The sequence below is a fragment of the Canis aureus genome, chromosome 11 (assembly GCF_053574225.1).
Source record: "Canis aureus isolate CA01 chromosome 11, VMU_Caureus_v.1.0, whole genome shotgun sequence".
Lineage (NCBI taxonomy): Eukaryota > Metazoa > Chordata > Mammalia > Carnivora > Canidae > Canis > Canis aureus.
In genome coordinates this window covers 45,224,767-45,245,326 of record NC_135621.1, presented here as the reverse complement: position 1 = coordinate 45,245,326, position 20,560 = coordinate 45,224,767, and the positions used below count along the sequence as shown (strand labels likewise).

Sequence of the window (20,560 nt, the reverse complement as noted above, 5' to 3'; positions counted from 1 at the left end):
AATTTAGCAACAATCCTCATAAATGGTATAACCAACAACTTGTGGAAACTAAAAGAAACTTCTAAATCATAAAGTTCTTTCAACAACCACAAGAGAAGTAGAATTTAAATATCATTCTCTCTTGAGAAACTAATACAAAATTATCATAGGAAGAAGAGATCAAAGTGAATGCAACCAAAAAAAAAAAAAAAGAGGAGGAAATGTATCATAAAGGTGTCAGGCTATTAATAAAAATAGTTTTTAGTATTTTGCAATGAGTGTGGTATATCCATTTTCAAAATTTTTAACTTACTCCTTTTACAATTCTAAATATACATTTTTATAACCTAACTCTGTATTTGCAATTTTATATTCCTTTTCTCATGAAGTCCTACTCCACTCACTTATTCCCCAAAAACTGCATAAGCCTCAGTTCTTATAAAATCTTATATGCCTTGGATAGAACTATTCTTAAAAAGTGATTTTTATTTTTAAGGCAAAGCCACTGACAGCCTCTTCCCTTATTTTTCTAATACTGAATTAAGCTGGAATAGTTCTACATCTGTACTGGGTTAAATGGTGTTCCTCCAAAATTCATATCCAACTAGAACTGTGAATATGACTTTCTTTGGGGATAGTTTTTGCAGAGGTAATCAAGATCATGCTGGATTAGGGTGGGCTCTAAATCCAATGATTTAGATTTCCTTGGTGTTCTTACACAGGAGGAGGGAGACATGGACACACACAGGGAAGAAGGCCACGTGATGACAGCGACAGATTTGCTGTTAAGTTGCCACAAGCCAAGGACTGCTGGCAACCACCATGAGGTAGAAGAGCCAGGGAAGAATTCTTCTTAGAGCCTTTGGAGGAAGTGCAGCCATGCTGATGCCGTGATTTGGGGCTTCTAATCTCCAGAGCTGTGAAAGAATAGATGTCTGTTGCTTTAAGCCACTAAGTTCGTGGTAATTGGTTGGAGCAGCCATAGGAAATGAACACAATATTCTATGCATTAAACTGATCTAAATTCCAGCCGTTGTACCCTATTATTTGGGTGCAATTATTTATTAAAGAGCATTTACAACACTGTATATTTTATTTACTCCAAATATCACATCTTAGATATAGAATTCCAATGAATGAAAATGAACAGTACAAGAATACATGAAGTAAATACTGCAACATTTAAGACTGGCCTCACTTAAGCAACAGGAAATGCCAAATACTTATTACATCTTTAACCACTGACTTGATCTTAAAAAATAAAAGGCCAGGATAATCTACATTAATGAATGTGATAACACATTGCCTATCTCTAAACAGATAAAAGCATAATTTTTAAGTTTATCTACTTTGACTTAATAGTTCAAACCTGCTCTTCTAATTAAGAAAAAAATACACGTTAAATTTTTAACTGGTAAAATCATTTCACAGCTATAAAAGATGCTAATGACACCATCCTCTACTAGCAAAGAACAATATACAAATAGAGCTTTCTGACCTATTAACAATTTTTTTCTACAGTTCAGTGGAAAACTGTGTATATGGGTTGGGGGGATAGAGGGTGAGTAGTATGAGAGGTAAGATAAGCCAGTCACTGATCAAACTGTTAGCTTACAAAACTTGACCAAACCATTCAAGCTAAAAGACAAATAAATGACAAAGGTCCCAATGCAATGTTTCAAATGATCTCAAGAGTAAAAGGTTAGAGATAATCCATGTTGCAAATGCTGTTTTTGTCCTCAAGAGCCACACAGACCAACTCAGCTTTATGACTTGGGCAGACTCCCTCAACAGATTCTGTTGTTACCTGGGCTCACGCTCTTTCCCTGGGGACTGTCTTATGCTGAGAGGCCTCCCTGCTCTGCAGAGCTACCCCTCTGCCTGCCGCACAACTACAACAGTGGTTCTGCTGCTGAGCTCTGCACATACGAAGGCCTGTGCCCATGGGCCCAGGCCCCACTTCTGTAGAGAAATGCCTACTCGTCGGAGAATACATCTACCTCTCTTTTACAGGGGCTGTAGTCAGAAATGCTAGTAGAGCTTCTTTAATCATTTTTTAAAAGATTTTGTGACGTTTCAGCAATATGGGGGCCTCCCTGATTGTGAAGAAACTGCTCTTCCTGGTCTGGCCAATTCTTAGAGACAACAAAAGACCCACCACTGAGCACACCCTTCCTATGAAAACCAGCCAATCCACAGCCCACACTCTCAGCTGCTTTCTCTATCTGGCTCTTATGCTCTGGAAGGCAATATTCCTCTGCCCTAATCACCCAGAGTCAGCACCACACAAATAGAGGTCAATCTGGCTTATAGCCCAGAGCCCTCTGACATTATCCAAGCTAGCCAATCCTAAGATGTTCCTCTGCCCTGCCTGGCCTTTCCTGCAAAAACACTCCATTCTTTCCCAGCCCTCCTGCTTCTTCCTCCTCAGTGGCTCTGGTGTGTTTCCCTGTGGCTTTGGCATGGCATTAGCTTTTCCATGTTGTCACTCGGTTGCCTCCATAAATAAAATCCTCTGGGTATATTTTAACACAACTGATGCAGCAAGAAGGCTGACAATTTTGTCAGAGGGGCAAGCCTCTTCACTGCTCCTGACTTGCTAAATAGATTCACTAAGTAGCCTGCACTGCCTATGAAAGCACAGCCAGCTGTTGGCATGCTTGTACTCTGGCAGCTACACTTATGCTGCACCTGCCATATGGTGACATGGTGTTCCAGCCTAACTTGTAGGAAGACCTCAAAGGCGTGTGTGTCTATGGTCCTCATTTACTCTTAAGCGCTGTAGCCTAGGCTGATGGGAATCCAAATTCCCTACCGGGATAAATAACTGGACTCATGGCTCCCACATGATTGCTTACCCTGATATGCCTAATTTCTGGACTAATGACCCTCATGGACTAGGATAACTGGAAAACACACAAGGCACACATGGACTTGCTGTAGCTGTGACACTTATGTCTGAGCTACTGGCATTTGCAGAGCTCCCATAGGCAAGAGGCTTTTCCCGACCAGGACCGAGAGTGGCTTCCTCTAACAGACTGTTGAGATGTAAGCCTGACTGACTAAGCCAGCAATGCCAAAGCCAGTCAGGCCTGCTCGACTGAGTTAGCTCTCTCCTCATTCTGTGACCAACTTATCCCATCACACTGATGCCAACTTCCTCCAGAATATCTTCCTTTTAGAAAGTGTCTCTGGCAGAAATCCAAGTGTTAGTCCCCAGGACACTACAGGGATCCATCAGTAACATGATGTGAGAGCCCTCCTCATGGAAACCACGGATCTCAAAAGGCTTAACATGTTGCTTCAAGGGGTGCCTGGGTGGCTCAGTTGGTTAAGGCTTTGACTCTTGGCTTTAGGTCAGGTCATGATCTCTGGGTCATGAGATCAAGCCTCGCTTTGTGCTTTGCCTGGGTCCTCTGTAGCAAAGGCTGTAAATGTCCATTGCTGGGGGCCCCTGCTCTCCTTTCTCTGTGGGATACAATCCCTCTGAGGGGATCCCTCTTGGTACTGAGCTCCCCTGGACTGAGGGTTGGGGCTAATGTGCCTGAGGACCCAGGACGATGGCAGTTCTGCATGCAACCCATCCCTGGAGCACAGCTCCACTGAGGATCAGTGTACTGACTTGGTGCCAGCAGGGATACTCTCAGCTAGAACTTCCTTCCATGGACAACAAAGGAGAACAAGAGAACCTCAGCACCTTCACCACCAAGGACTGCAGTAGCCCTAGTCAATTATTGCCACCAGCAAGCCCTCCATAGTTTGGGCCACCAAAGATCTCCACAGCCTTTACTGACACTGAGCTCATCTAACAGGCCTGCGTGGAGACTGTGTCACTGTACTCTCCCCACAAGAAATGCACCCTACTCAGACAGTGCCCTCACAGCCCACCTTCAGATAAAAGTCTTTCCCCATCAAAGCCAGTCTGAAAAGACTGGAGGAGGTAAATTCTCCCTCAAATGCTCAGACATCAATATAAACCCACTAGAAACACACAAAAAAGCAAGGACACATGACATGACAAAAGGGAACACAATAACTTCCAGCAACTGACCCCAAAGAATTGGAACTCTGTGTGAGTTACCCGAAAAAGAATCCAAAATAATTATTTCAAGGAAGCTCAGTGAAATTTAAGAAAACACAAGTTGGTGAATTCAGGAAAATAATGCGTGAATAAAACAAAAAGTTCAGCAAAAAAATTAGAAATCATAAAAAATAACCACACAGAAATTCTAGAAGTGAAAAATACAATAAATTAGATGAAAAATGCAACAAAAAGTTTCAGTGAAGCTGGCTCAACAAGCTGAAGAAAGAATCTTCATGGGGTAGGTGAACGTAAAGACAGAGAACTGGTACTATCTAATCAGAGGCCAAAAAAGAAAAAGAGTGGAGAAAACCTATGTGAATTACTGGACATCAGCAAGCAAAAAAATATTCGTATCAATGAATGTCATAGAAGGAGAAGAGAGAGAGAAAATCAATTAAAAAAATAATGGAAGAAAATCCCCAAACTGGGGAGAGATATGGATCATCCAGGCATATGAAGCTCAAGGTTTCCCATACAGATTCATCTTGGACAGATCTTCACCAAGACACAGTATAGGGAAACTCTCAAAACTCAAAGACAAAGATGGGATCCTGGGTGGCTCTGTCAGTTAAGCATCTGACTCCTGATTTCGGCTCAGGTCATGATCTCAGGGTTGTAAGACTGAGCCCCATGTCACAATCCATGCTCAGCAGGGAGTCCCCTTAAGATTCTCTCTCCTGGGGTGCCTGGGTGGCTCAGCTGGTTATACCTCCAACTCATGATTTCAGCTCAGGTCATGATCTCATGGGTCCTAAAATGAAGCTCCATGTGGGGCTCCACATTCAGTGGGGAGTTTTCTTGAGATTCTCTCTCTCTGCTCCTCCCCAACACTTGTGCATGTGTGCATGCTCTAAAATAAATAAATCTTAACCAAAAAAATATTTTCTCTCCCTTTCCTCCACACCTCTTACTCTCTTTCCCTCTCTAAAACAACCAATCAATCAATCAAAACGAGAAGTTTGAAAACAGCCGAAGAGAAAAAAGACATCACATACAAGGAAACCTCAGAAGCCTATCAGCAGATTTCTCTGCAGAAACCTTGCAGACCAGGAGAAAATGGGATGAAGAAAAAAAACTGCCAACCAAAAATGTTTTGCCCAGCAAAGTTGTCCTTCAGAAGGAAATAAGAAATAAAGACTTTCCCAGATACACAAAAGCTGAGGGAATTCATCACCACTAGACCTGCCTTACAAGAAATGCTAAAAGAAGTTCAAACTAAAACTAAAACTAAAGGATGCTAATTAGTAAATTAAAGCATAGACTATAAAATTCACTGGTAAAGATAAATATATAGTCAAATTCAAAATACTCTAATCAAATCACTTTGAACTCTAGCATCTAGGTTAAAAGACAAAAGTGTTAAAAAGAACTACAGCTACAATATTTTGTTAATGGACACACAATATAAAAACAGGGAAACTGACAGCAACAACATAAAATGTATGGGACAAGTAAATGTGTAGAACTTTTAATGCAAATTAAAGTTAACTTGTTATTAGCTTAAATAGACTATTAAAACTGTAAGATATGTTATGAAAGACTCATGGAAATCATACAGCAAAAACCTATTAACAGATACATCTATGATAAAGAGAAAAAAATTCAAAGCATACCACTATAAAAACTCACTAATTCAGAAAGACAGACAGTAATAGAAGAAAAAAAGGAACACATTAACTATAAAATAATAATAATTCACAAAATGGTGATAGTCACTGCCTATTAATAATTACTCTAAGGTAAATGGTTTAAATTCTTCAATTAAATGACATAAAGTGGCTAAGGATAAAAAAAATTAAGACTCAACTATATGCTGCCCACGGGGACTCAATTAAGCTTTAATGACATTCGCGGGCTAAAAGTAAAGACACAGAACAGGATATTCCATGCAAATGAAAACCAAAAGAAAGCAGAGGTAGCTATACTTAATGTCAAATAAAACAGACTTTTAGTCAAAAGCTATAACAAGAGGGCACCCAGTTGGCTCAGTGGTTTAGCGCCGCCTTCGCCCAGGATGTAATCCTGGAGACCCAGGATTGACTCCCGTGTTGGGCTCCCTGCATGGAGCCTGCTTCTCCCTCTGCCTCTCTCTCTCTCTCTCTCTCTCTTTCTCTCTCCCCCCTCTCTATCTCTGTCATGAATAAATAAATAAACAAATAAATAATCTAAAATAAAAAGCTGTAACAAGAAACAAGGTCATTATGCAAAGACAAAGGGATCATCAATTCATCAAGAGGATATAACAACTGTATATATAGATACCACATATCGGGTACCACATACCTGAATATTTAAAAAAAATTATTACCAGATCTGAAACTAGAAACAGACAGCAATGCAAGAGGGGACTCTAACCCCATTTTCAGCAAGGATTTCATCTAGAGGAAAATCAACTAGAAAATAATGGGCTTGAACTATACTTTATACCAAATGGGTCTAACAGACATACTGAATATTCTACCCAACATCAGCATAACATACATTCTTCTCAAGTGTATATGAAATATTTTCCAGGACAGATCATGTATAGGTCACAAAACCAGTCTTAAGAAACTTAAAAGATGAAATGTTATGAATTATCTTTTCCTAACAATGATAGGAAGCTAGAAATCAATAACAGGAAGAAAGTTACAATATTCACAAATATGGAGAAATTAACATACTTTTGAACAATCAATTTATCAAAAAAGAAATCAAAAAGGTTTATCTTGAGACAAATGAAATGGAAACATAGCATATTAAAACTTACAGAATGTAGCAAAAACAGTTCTAAAATGGAAGTTTATAGCAATAAATGCCTACATTAAGAATAAAGAAATATATCAAATAAACCTAATCTTAAACTTTAAAGAACTAGGAAAAGAAGAACAAACTATGTCCAAAGTTTTCAGAAGGAAGGAAATAATAAAAATAAGAGAAGTAAATGAAATAGACACTAGAAAGACAATGGAAAGGATCAATTAAGAGTTGTTTTTTTTTTAAAGATAAAATTGACAATTCATTAACCAGACTAAGAAAAAAGTGAGAAGATTCAAGTAGGTGATAAACGAAAGAGGAAACACCACATATAATACTACAGACATACAAAGGACCGTAGGGGAGACTACTGTGCTGTGAGCATTTATGTCAAATGACAGGACTTAGAAGAAATGGATAAATTCAAAGAAATATACAAATTACCAAGACCAAATCATGAAGTAATAGAAAATCTGAGTATGTCAATAACGAACAAGGAGATGAAATATGTGATCAAAAATTTCAAAAAAAAAATTTCCTAAAAGGAAAAGCCTAGAATCAGATGGCTTCACTTGCAAATTATATCAATCATTTAAATAATACCAATCCTTCTCAAACCATCTCAAAAAAATGGAAAAGTGCATATTTCCAAACTTACTTTACAAGGTCATTATTGCCCTGATACAAAACCAGGTAATGGGCACTACAAGAAAAGAAAATTACAGACCAATATCCTTGATAAAGATAGACTTACAAAATCCTCAACTAAATACCAGTCAGCCAAATTCAAGAGCATATAGAAAAGATTTACCCATTATTTACATCATGATTTACATCGTGATCAAGAGGGATTTACCCTTGGGATGCAAGGAAGGTTCAACATATGCAAATCAACCAATATGACATCCACATTATCAGAATGAGCTTTTCAATAATGAAGAAAAATATATGACAAAATTCAACAACTTTTCATGATAAAAACTCTCAATAAGTTAAGTGTAGAATGAATGTTAATGTCATAAAGGCTACATATGATAAGCCCATAGCTAACATCATACTTAACAGTAATAAGTTAAAAGTCTTTCCTCTAAGGTCATGAGTAAGACAAAGATGTCCACATTCACCACTTTTATTAAAGATGGTACTGGAAATCCTAGCCCCAGCAATTGAGCAATAAAAATAAATAAAAAGCATTCAAATGGGACAAGAAGTCAAATTATCTCTTATAAATAGAAAACCCCAAAGGTCCCACCAAAAAACTGTTAGAACTAATCAATGAATTCAGTAAAGTCACATGATACAAAATCAATAGTATTTCTATACACTAACAACAAATTATGAGAAAGAGGAATTAAGAAAACAATCCCATTTACAATTGCATCAAAAAACAATAAAATACATAGAAATAAGTTTATTCCAGGAGATGAAAGACCTGTACATTGAAAACTATGAGACACGGATGAAAGAAAATGAAGACACAAATAAATGGAAAGATATCTTACGTTCTTAGATTGGAAGAATTGATATTGTTACAATGCCCATATTACCCAAAGTAATCTACAGATTCAATGTGATCTCTATCAAGATTCCAATGGAATTTTTCACAGAAATAGAAAAAAGTCCTAAAATTCTTATGGAAGCACAAAAGACCCTAATAGCCAAAGCAATTTTAAGAAAGATGAATAAAGTTGGTAGCATCACATTTCCTGATTTCAAACAAAATTATCAAGTTACAGTAATTAAAACAATGTCATGCTGGCATAAAAAGGCACACAGACCAGTAGAACAGAACAGACAGCACCAAAATAAACCCATGCAGATATGGTCAAGTAACCCTGACAAGGGAGCCAAGAAAACATAATGGGAAAAAGATAGTCTCTTCAATAAATGGTATTCGGAAAGCTGGGTATCCACATGCAAATGAATGAAAATAGACATCTATCTTATACCTATAAAAATTAACTCAAAATTGGTTAAAGACTTAAATGTAAGACTTGAAACTGTAAAACTCCTAGAAGAAAATGAAGAAAAGAAACTCCTTGATACTGGTATTAGCAATGATTTCTTTTGGGGTAAGATGCCCAAAGCATGGGCAAGAAAAGCTAAAATAAACAAGGAGGACCACAAAGTACTAAAGTACTTTTGTACAACAAAGAAAATGATTAATAAATTGAAAAGGCAATCTATAGAATGGGAAAAAATATTTGAACCATACAGGAAATGAAATGAACTCATATAAGGAATGAAATTAGGATTTCGAAATCTCTGCACCCTCTGTTCACTGCAGCTTCTTCACAATAGTCAAGATAGGGAAATCTTAATGTGTTTCAATGGGTGACTGGATAAAGAAAATCTCTCTCTCTCTCTCTCTCTCACACACACACACAGTGGAATATTATTCTGTCTTAAAAAGAAGGAAATCTTATCATTTGTGACAACAGGGATAAATTATGCTAAGTGAAGTAAGCCAGACACAGAAAGACAAATACCATATGGTAACACTACATACGGAATCTTTAAAAAAAAACAACAACAAAAAAGCTGATTTGATAGAAATAAGGAATAGAATGGTGGTTGCTAGGGGCTGGGGAGAGGGGGAAATGGGAGATGTAGGTCAGAAGGTACAAACTTTCAGTTATAAGAAGAGTTGGTTCTGAGGATCTAATGCACAGCATAGGGACTAGAGTTAATTAGTTAATTATCATGTTCTTAAAAGCTGCTGAGAATAGATTTTATACATTCTCATTACACATACACTGTAAAGTGACAGCTGTGTTATCTCAATGTACATGTACATCAAATCATCATGTTGTACACTTTGAATATACATAATTATATTCATTCATTTTTAATAAAGCTGGGGAGAAATTTCTGATTGCACTTTCCTCTATTTAAAGGGAGATATGTGTTCAGATGGCTAACAGATACATGAAAAGATGCTCAACACCACCCATCAGGGAAATACAAACCAAAATCAAGATGAGATACCATCTCACACCTGTAAAGATGGCTAAAATTAACAACACAAGAAATAATAGGTGTTGGCGAAGATGTGGAGAAAGGGAATCCTCCTGTATTGTTGGTGGGAATGCAAACTGGTGCAGCTACTCCGAAGAACAGTACTGAGGTACCTCAAAATGTTAAAAATAGAAAATACACTACAATCCAGCAATTACACTATTAGGATTTACCCAAAGGATATAAAAATACAGATTTGTAGGGGTACATGCACCCCAGTGTTTATAGCAGCATTATCTACAATAGCCAAACTATGGAGAGAGTCTAAATGTCCATCAACTGATGAATGGATAAGAAAGATGTGATATATATATATACAGGATGGATATTATTCAGCCATCAAAAAGAATGAAACCTGTCATTTGCAACGACATGGATTGAGCTAGAGTGTATTATGCCAAGTGAAATAAGTCACTCAGAGAAAGACAAATACCATATGATTTCACTGATGTGAAATTTAATAACTAAAATAGATGAATATATGGGAAGGGGGAAAAGAAAAAAGGAGAGAGGAAAACAAGCTATAAGAAACTCTTAATGATAGAATAAACTTAGGGTTGATGGAAGGAGGTGGGTGGAGGATGGGCTAGATGGGTGATAGGGTAACAAGGAGGGCACTTGTGGGGATGAGCACTGGGTATTGTATATAAATGATGAATCACTGAATTCTATTCCAGAAACCAGTATCACACTATATGTTAGGTACCTAAAATTTAAGTAAAAAAAATAAATGGGGGTATGTTGCCCTCATGTACATTAAAAATTCATTACATGTTAGGCCCTTTAACAAGTTTTCCCCCTCCCTTTATAAATTTTTCTATCTTGCCCTCATCCCACAAGGGATATAGGCCAGATTGAGGGCACATACTTTCTTGGGACCCATTAATCACAGACATTCCCACAGGCCAGGCGGCTGCTCAACTGTTAAGAGACCCAAGTGAACCTAAACCAAAAAGCAAAAGCAAAAACTGCCCAGTGTAGCTGCCCACCGTTCCACTGACCGTTGGTCTTATTACTGCTGGTCTGGTTGCTTTCATTGGTTTGCAAACACCTCAAGTAAACCACTGTTTCAAGCAAACATATCAAACCCACACCAACCTGAGTGGGTACCCACTTAAAATGGATACTCCATGTCTCACACCCCAGACAACATCACTCTGGTCAGAAGCTCACTACTCAGATAACATCTCCCAGACCATAAGCTTGCCACTGGAGAGAACTCTACCTTGGACACTAGAATTTATGCCCATGGACTACCTTTGCTAAGTCACAAATTAGACACAGGGCATTTTTAGTTCTCTTCCTTCTATATTAAGAATTCTATTATGTTTCTGAGCTTCCTGCCCATTTAGTGCATTGCCCTGGTATATTCCTTGCTCTCTGCCAAAACACACACTCCTACACTCTCATGCCTAAAGTGAAATCTGATAGAAGTTACTATCTGTACAGTATTCCAAAAAATGAATGGTGATTATTACTTTCCCCAGGAACTCTCAGTCAACCCCTGAAGTCTCTGGGAGAGGACCACTCACTCACTGTCCACTGCCTTCTCCTACTGCCCTCTCCAGCTTTCCACCAGAACCTCCTGCCCCATGTCTCCAATCATAATACTCCTTTCCCTTGGTTACACATACTCACTGCTTAATCATTAATTTATTTACTAAATTATCACAGGCTCCAATAGCATAACTGCTGGACCTGCCATCTTGACTCAAGGAACATATCAAGATATTATTACCACACTCACACTTTTCATATAGTTTACAACTCCACCCAGATAGTGTTGAAGATCCCCCAAGATTCCAGATCTATGATCCTGGCTAATGTGTATAAATGGGAACCTTAGTTATAGACCAGCCTCAAGGACTCCCTACACCCCTGCCTGTGCTTCTCCTTTCTACTCTCATAATAAAATGCTTTCTGTTCTGTTTAAGCTAACATATGCCTTACTCTTTTATGTCTCCATTCTCATCACTCCAAAGATTCCTTAATATGATGTCACATCAGAGGGCCAATTGTATTAATCATGTGTTTAAGAAGTATGATATTTTGACACCTTGGGGGCCTCACTGGCTGAGGAGACCAAGGGCTGGTCTTGGGCTGGTCTTGGTCTTGGGCTGGTCATTCAGAAGAAGCAAAGGGCCCACAAGGAAGCATACCTTTCATATGAGAATTAACCAGTCCAGAGCCTAAACTCTGAGCCACCTTCTTTGTCTGGCTCTTACAGTCTAGGAGAAAAGAGTCCTTGGCCTTAATCACCCAGGGCTCACTACCAGACAAGTAGATCCCACCCTTATAATCCAGAGTCCACCACCATCATCCAAACTAGACAGTCCTAAGCTGTTTCCACTGCCCTGCCTGGTGTTTCCTACCAAAACACAGTAAGGGCTCTTCCCCTCACTCCTGCTTCTGCCTTGTGGCTCTGGTGCTTCCCCATGTGGCCCTAAGTGCATGCCTGTCATTTCTAGGGGAAATATGAGTAGCAATGAATTTTCCTTTCAATGCCATGGACCTCTTTGGCAACTTTAGAAGTCTTGGGCACAAATCAGAGCTAATGTCCCCAACTAGTCCACCCACCATGGGGGCACTTGAATTTCTTCCGTAGTTTATGCTACTGCAATATTCTAATACTCAATATGCTAATGTTCACCCAAAAGCCGATACACTACTAAAAGCTATTTGACTAAAAGCAGATTTGGGTACATTTTTTTTAGCAGTTGAAAGGCCAAAGTTAAGGTGAAGTTAAGGCGAGGAGCTGCAAAGTGGAAAGATCTCCCACAAGTCAGAAGGCAATGCCTCAGAATGAAACATTAGTCCTAGTAGGGATGAGGTGATACTGGGCAACAATCAGGGTTCAATTTTTCCCACATGACTTGCATAGCTCACCCTACTCATTCAGATCTAGCCTCCCTGGTTTTTAGTTTTGATGAACTATAGAATCAGAACAGGGTCTTTTAGTAGGGGCAAAGCTACAGACAAATAACTTTTTTCTGCAAGCTGCCACTGGCATCCATGCTGAGAATGAAGATAGGGACCTCTCTACCCTATTCCATAGGGGTATTTAGAAAAAATAAAAACCCATGCCTTAAACAAACAAAAACCACTCACATTTATTTTCCCTCCTAATGCTTTTTCTTCCTCATATCTGTCACATTATTTGACAGAGCATCTAAATTTTAAGGAGTGGTATCTACCAAAGTAGATACATAAAAGGAGAAAGGAAGAAGAAACAGACGAGTACTTTTAAAAAGCAATGTAAAAGCCATAATGACTTCTATGTAATACAGCCAGGTCAGGCAATGGAGTATTTTGATTATAACAACTGCCAGTTTTCAAATAATTTTAGGACAAAATGATAATATCACAGTTGATGGCAATTCTACCATCTATAATTTTGTTCCCTGATGATTCAAAAGTCCTGTAGTAAGACTTGATATGTGTTACTAGTTGAGATATAATTTACTAAACAATCTTGGTGTCTTTTGATATGGGAGGTAGGGGGGTGATGCTTAAGAGAAGAAAGGACACCTTTAGGGTTATAAAATGGGATAACACTTCCAAAAGTTGGCACATGAACTGGTTATGAACCACTTATTGTGGTTGCATGGATAAATCTTAAAATTTAAAAAAAAATTTAATTCAGAACTTTAAAAAATATTCTAACATTCTGAAGATGAGCACACACAGGGAATGTGATACCCTAAAAATCTCATGAGCTTTCAGCATACTGCCCATCAGGATATCAGCTGTATTTCAGAGACGTAGGCAGGGATGGAATTATGAGTCAAGCCACTTAGGAGAGTGAAATGGAAAAATACCTAACAGAGTGTACAGAATGTACTTCAAGTACTATACTTAAAGAAGAAAAATTACTCCTCCACACTGTTATTATTACTCTAAGTAGATTCTGTTTTTATTCTGATGCAACTAGACCGTTAGTGTTGGAACATTTTCAGTAAAATTAAACTTGAATGTTCTGACTCTGAACGAGACCTTATTTTCTGAGAAATATTAGACATGACATCTCCATGATAGAAAAGAGGTGTGTGTGTGGAGGGGAGCTGTTCTACTGCTTTAGCTAAATTAGTAGCAAAATGAGCAAACTGGAGTTTAGGCTTCCTTAAATTTGTAAAAGGAAGCTTCTCTCATAATATGACTTGAGATATTATTTCCCTGGTCCAACTTCCTGAGAAAGAATGTCATCTGAGAGGTACCTGGGTGGCTCAGTCAGTTAAGTGTCTGCCTTAGGCTCAGGTCATAATCCCAGGGTCCTGGGATCGAGCCCTACAATGGGCTCCCTGTTCAGGGAGAGTCTGTTTCTCCCTCTCTCTCCCTTATCTCCCTGCTCATGCTCTCGTGCACACATATTCTCTCTCAAAGAAATAAATAAAATCTTTTTTAAAAAGAATGCCATCTAAGTGCTCACAAAGTGGCCATCTGCTCCTGCTCTGCTTTAGGTAGACACTAGATGCTCAACAGAGCATGAAGTAGTCACAGTCCATTCCCTTGGGTGTCAAAAGACAAAGACAACAGAAAGTTTTGCTGCTCTATTTACATCATTACTGACAAACAGGCTTTTACACCAGAATACTCAGAATGAGAAGACAACTCAGAAAGAGGCAGACATAATTAGGAAGAGATACGTTATAGCTCTGGTCAGAGATCTGTGCCAGTTATGACATTTCAGGAGTAAGACTGAGAAAGCAACAGCATCCAATGGGTACAGGAGAAGCCCTGGTACTCTGAGCACAGAGACTTAACTTCAGGAAAGCTCCTGGAGAAACTATGATCACAATGTGGTTATTTTACACATTCCCAGATGGAAACAGCAATGATATGGTTTCAGGGTAGGAAAGATTCTCCAAAAGAAAAAGAAAGAGAATGGTCAGTACATACCTATTTTCATGAACCATTCCTAAGAAAGGTCCTCTGACATATTAGATACAGTTTTGCTTTCTTTTAGATGATCAGCTTAGGATACACATCCTAAAACGGCTGGATATTGTCATTAACACATGAATCAATAAAACAGTTTAAAAATCACTTGGCTAAACAGCCTTTAAACCATGTTCAAGATGAAATTTGAGATTTGCAATAAGTGAGGCACTAGAAACGTCTGACTGGAAATACTTTCACATTTTCTCTTTATGACTAAGTTACACAAGAATAGTATTTTCTCACTCCCATAATGGAACTGAGCTTTAGCTTGAAAACTCCAATGAAAACAAAATACAATCATAGAGTCTTTCTAATAAAATGCTTGATGGATTGATAAACCAACTTTTGACATTATGAAATATATTTGTTAAAATTCAAATATCATATACCTTGAATGAATAAAGCGAAACTTAAAACTGTGATTTATTCCCTGGTCTGGTTCTCATCATCTTTTAGTTAAGAACATCCACAGCATATACCAAGAAGCCAATCAACACACCAGTTGGTTAGGCCAGTGAGGACAATTCAGTATCTCAGGTTCAAGTGGTTATTTCAATTAATACTACCAACATCTGTTAGAGGTTGAAGTTGTCATTATATGGTTCTTTAACAGATAACACCAGGTCTTATCACTTCTACAACTTCTTTTCAAAAGACACAAAGCCAATTTTTAGGTTGAGGATGGAGGAAAAACTTGCCGAATATTTACATCCCATAACCATCTCCCTCTTCTTGCATATTGTCCTGTTAGGCTTTCCTGGAATAGATAAATTCCCATTCCACAGGAGCTTTTTAATATCTTCATATATGAGTGGGTGGATGGTAAACTCAAATTACTGATGGGCCTAATTTCCAATGCAAATCCATCAGAAAGAGGGCTATTTTCTCAATGCTTTGTATCTACCAATTTAATGAGATAGGGTTATGCTTTCAAGGAGGTTTTTATTTTTATTTATTTGCACTAATTTGACTATGTTTGACATCCCAATGCATGTACAGTTTTAGCTAACTTTTGCTCTCACTCTTCATTGAGTGTGTATAAATATGTATCCTTAAGTCACCATACTGTTCTCAGATTTTCTATATCCAAGGTACACCTTTGTGTATTCTGACGTTCATTTGATTACAACATGCAATGTACAACACCTGAACTACTGCAGGACACAAAACACAGTTCTATCCGGCAGCTACTACTTCTTGGGTGAGGACTAATTTTGGCTCCTGCACTGGACAACAGTTTGATTACTCAATTTCACAGACAACTTCACAGTGACACACAAAGCCTAAGTGCATTTTCAGTTAGCCTGTGCGCTGAGAAATCTGCTTCTAGATAAAAATGTGGTTTCCCCCTTACTGTCTAGCCACTAAAGCATGCTGTTTCCATCTGGTGTAGCAAAATACTTTACTGGGGAGGGAGTCCTTCTTTCTTGCAAAACCTAAACCACTCCTCAACCATCTGTGGTGTTCCCTGCTGTTAGCGAACTACAAAGTAGAGCATCTGCTTCAAAGAGATTCTCTTAGGTTCTTTTCCAACCATAGGCTCTGTTCAAACTTCACACTAACCTTGTACACAGTCAGGTTCCACCAGGCACAGACTTTTAACATTTCAGTAGGAGTCAATGTTTGCTAAATGTTCCATTTTGTAACCCTATTAACAAGCACATTACAAAGCATGATGAATGGGATGCTACTCGTCCATGCCTAGCACTCCTCAAAAATGTACAAGGGCTCCCAGAAAAAATCAATTATTTCTCTCCCTGCTATTAACCAGCTCCTGCCGACTATTCATCTTACGAGTGATGATGACCAATATTCGCCGAATGGCAAGCAGACGCTCTTTAAGTGAGATCATGCCAAGAATAGCCAGCTGAGCCTTGCGCTCCAATGGCAACACTGCCAGGATCCACCAGGACCATGCAGGACCACTAGGGTTACTCTGAAAAAGAAATGAAAGCAAAACAAAATTATCATCTAAAATACAAGTCTCTTCCCTGATACTGTCCTTGTGTTTCACCAACAAGTCATGAGGAAGAATTAAATGCCACTTTGTCTTTTAGGTCTACTTTCCATCCATTCAGCCCTTGACATACAAAGTTTACATTCCTGTTACACATTTAAATATGGGAGAACTCAAAATATAGAGCTTGCAATGAGAAGTATCTTCCACAAGGAAATTCCATGAATTATTTGCTTCTGTTCTCTCAAAGCTCTAGTTGTGAGTATATATCAGCCAGAAGAGGAGATCATACATTTTTACCTCTATTTCCAATGTTGTGTTATTGTTTTTTAAGTTTTAAATACACTTTAGAAAGTTCAATATTAGGAAGGCAAAAAATATGTGTCTGGGTATTATAATGCTTCTAATATCTATGTGATGAATGTACACATATAGATGCAACATCTATGTATGAATTATTGTTAATCCCATGAATTAACTATATAAGAGTTATTAAGCTGACAGCCTTTATTTCACATACCAAAACACACAATTCTGGATTGAGCTCTAAGCAAAGTTGGTCATAAAGTTGTTCTCAGTATTCCTGGCATTAAGAACCACAATATCCAGGCCCCCCTGTTTCCTGTCTTGGATTCTCCTCCCAATTCCACCCAAAGGTATACAGAATCCCACTGGGAACTACAGAGGGTGGACTCTGGAGTCATCTTAGCTTAAGAGGAGAAAGATTCTACTGAAAGATTGGGAGTATCATATTTGGGACAATTTTTGGCTTCAAGGACAGGACAGTCATGAGTTTGGACAGTCATAATTTGGATGGGGGTGGGGACAAGACAGAAGTCCTCGAGAGACAGAAAAAGAACCTAAAAATGGATGAGAGAAATATAAAGGACATTTCACCTTCCCCCCGATCTGCTGAAAGCTGGTCCTCCAGCTCTACTTTCTCTATGAGACAGGTGAGCATGTACAGTAGAAGGAACTACATACTCTCAGCTATGAGCCTAAGCCATTCCTGCCTGGTGGTCATCCAGAAGAGGAGGGGATTCATTTGCACTTAGAACTGCTTCACAGCCTGAAGCCACACTCTGCCTGAAGAGCCAGCTTCACTAAAAGCATCCTTGCAGAGCACCCAAGGAGGCCACATTGGATAGAGGGCAGGAAGGCTTCTCGTTTACCCAGAGCTAGATTTTTCTCTTCATTTATTCAACACCTGTTTCTTAGGCACAAGGCAATATTATATGTAAAACATGGAGCATTCATGCTAATGTACAAAGATTATTACTCTCTAAATCAGAAGATTTATTTTATTAAGATTTTATTTATTTATTCATGAGAGACACAGAGAAAGAGACTGAGACACAGGGAGAAGCAGGGAGCCTGATGCAAGACTAGATCCCAGGACCTCCAGGATCATGACTGAGCCGAAGGCAGATGCTCAACCACTGAGCCACCCAGGCATCCCTAAATTATAAGATTTAAACAGCTGACTGAAATAGTTGGTGAGAGAAGTGAAAGTACTAAAGGTAACAGCCAATCAGAACAAACTCATTTCCGATAGAAAAGAAATTACTTTTATGCAGTATATTAATCAGAAAGCACTGACTGTTTTGCTCCAAAAGGCACATGCTACTCTGTTAGGTGCTTCTCTGGGCTCTCGATGAATGAATCGGTTCATAAGTGAGCATAATGGAGTATGCGGCATAGTACTGCCTAATTTTCCAGCAGAATAGTATGTCTTAACACATTACGGCAGCAAATAAGAGCATTATAAAAGAAATAAGGAGAATATACCTGAGGTTCAGATTCCCTGTCTGGCATTAACCCAAAATGGCTTAAAATTTGTTCTTTCATGTGATCCTGAAGGGAAGTAAACCAGGAAACTGACTGTTGGTAAACAGAATCGTGAAGACTGGTGAGTTCTTCATATGCTGGTCCTTCCACCTGATCAAGGAGAAAGGAATCCACTCTTACATGTGAACGTACTGATGTCTGCTGCATTTGATATGTGAACTCGTGGCATTTCGATGATTCATTTGTGTTTTAGAACATACTATATGCCCAACCACACAAATCTCTACTTCTCTTACGTAGGGAAGATCTATCTACCCTGTCTATATCACCCTGATTTTTCTCTTAACCACGTATACATAAATCCCACGTTACTATGAATAATTTTCACTGGCTACATGCAAATCTATATTTGAGAATTTACTCCACCACTCAGATAAGATTTAAAAATAACACAGCAATATAAGTATTTATGCAAAAGTAAGTGTTTTTTAAGAAATTTTGTTGGTGGTGGTAAGAGAAGGGGCTATCATTCCCTCAGGATAGTTTCCTAGAAGAAGAATTGCCAAATTAAAGAGTGAGACATTTAAAATATTGTATTCCATATCATCAAACTATATTCCAAAAAACATGTTACTATCACCACACATTCCCTACATTAGCCTTATGCAGCAGGAAGCCCTGCCACTTTAGATTTACCATGCTTTGCTTCTGGGTGCCAAGTCACTCAGTTTAAGTATGTCCCAGTCCTACTCAGGAACACCGAGTGGGAAAAGCACTGGGTTGGGGAAGCCAGGGATCCAGGTGTGTTCTGGCTTCACTGCTGATTCTCATGAGCCAGTCACACAGCCCCCTGAGGGTAGAGTTTTTTCATCTATAAAATGGGGATAAACCATTCTGGTCCTTATTGGTTATAAAATTCCAGGATCTCTGAAAACTAGGGTAAACTGAGGAATTAGATGATAATGCATACAACCATTCTCAATTTGACTTATACAAATTAAATACTCACAAGTAGTAGAGAATTTTCTGTTTTTAAAAAAACACCAAAATTATTTCATGTTGTAGCCATGTAAGCTCTCATTTTAAATATATATACCACTAACAATCACCATCCACATCAAGAGTCAGTAAACCCTCTCATCAGCAGAGAGACCCTGAGAACAATCCCATTCTGTCACACTCTTTACACTCCCCTCCCTGGTCCTGAGGATGACCAGGAGCCAGAACCAGCAGCCAGAAAAGAGACAGTGCTGGCGCTGCTGCGGGGTAGCTCTCCTCAGGGGCATCACGAATGGACATCACTGTCCCCACAGCGACTTCCAGTGTGATGTCAGACAGCTGAAGACTCACTTTCCATCTTTCTAAATGTGAACCAAAGAATTCAAAAGAGGGATACAGTAATTCCAAGGATTTCCTCTTTCTAAATGGTGGTAATGTTTTTCTTGCAAGATAATTTACATACAGAAAATGCATAGATCTTAATGGTTGGCTTAAAGTACTGTCAGCTGTACACACTAGTGGGATCACGATCCTAAACAGGATAGAGAATATTTCCATCACCCACAGTAGCCCTCCCATCCCCTCTCTAGTCAGTTACAACATCCCCACCCCCAGCCAGTGTCTGCCCTCCAACACCATAGACAAGTGATGCCTGGTCCTGGACTATATAAATGGAGCCACATATCATGTGAGGTTGTGAGTCTGGCTCCCTTGGCTTGGCATCACGCTAAGACAGGTGTTCCCTGAGAGACCTAGAAGATTGTTCCACGTTGTTCTATGTCAGCAGTTCCTTCGTTTTTACTGCCAAGTAGTATTCCATTGTATAAATACACTACAGTTTGTTTATCCATTCCTCTGCTGATGAGCATCTGCACTATTTCTTGGTCTTGGCCACTAATGAATATGTCTGCTAGGGACATCTTTGTACACGTCTTTTCAAGAATCCCTTGAAAACATTTTGTTAATCTGTCAAAATATGGATTCTGATATTTCTATTAGGCATATCAATATTTCTTAAGGGGTAAGAGATCCAAACCTTTTATATTGGGCTTAAGAACCTA

At 38.7% G+C, this 20,560-nt stretch overlaps 1 protein-coding gene across 1 annotated transcript in view; it reads right to left on the bottom strand.

Moving 5' to 3' along the window:
- Positions 1-1,053: 1,053 nt before the first annotated feature.
- LONRF2 (LON peptidase N-terminal domain and ring finger 2) overlaps positions 1,054-20,560 on the bottom strand; it is a 46,818-nt gene continuing 27,311 nt past the window's right edge. The window contains exons 11-12 of the mRNA XM_077915031.1: positions 18,501-18,650; positions 1,054-16,691 (exon numbers count right to left, since the gene is read on the bottom strand). Of these exons, the coding sequence (XP_077771157.1) occupies positions 16,497-16,691; positions 18,501-18,650 (345 nt within the window). The 3' untranslated portion in view covers positions 1,054-16,496. The remainder of the gene's footprint in view (positions 16,692-18,500; positions 18,651-20,560) is intronic.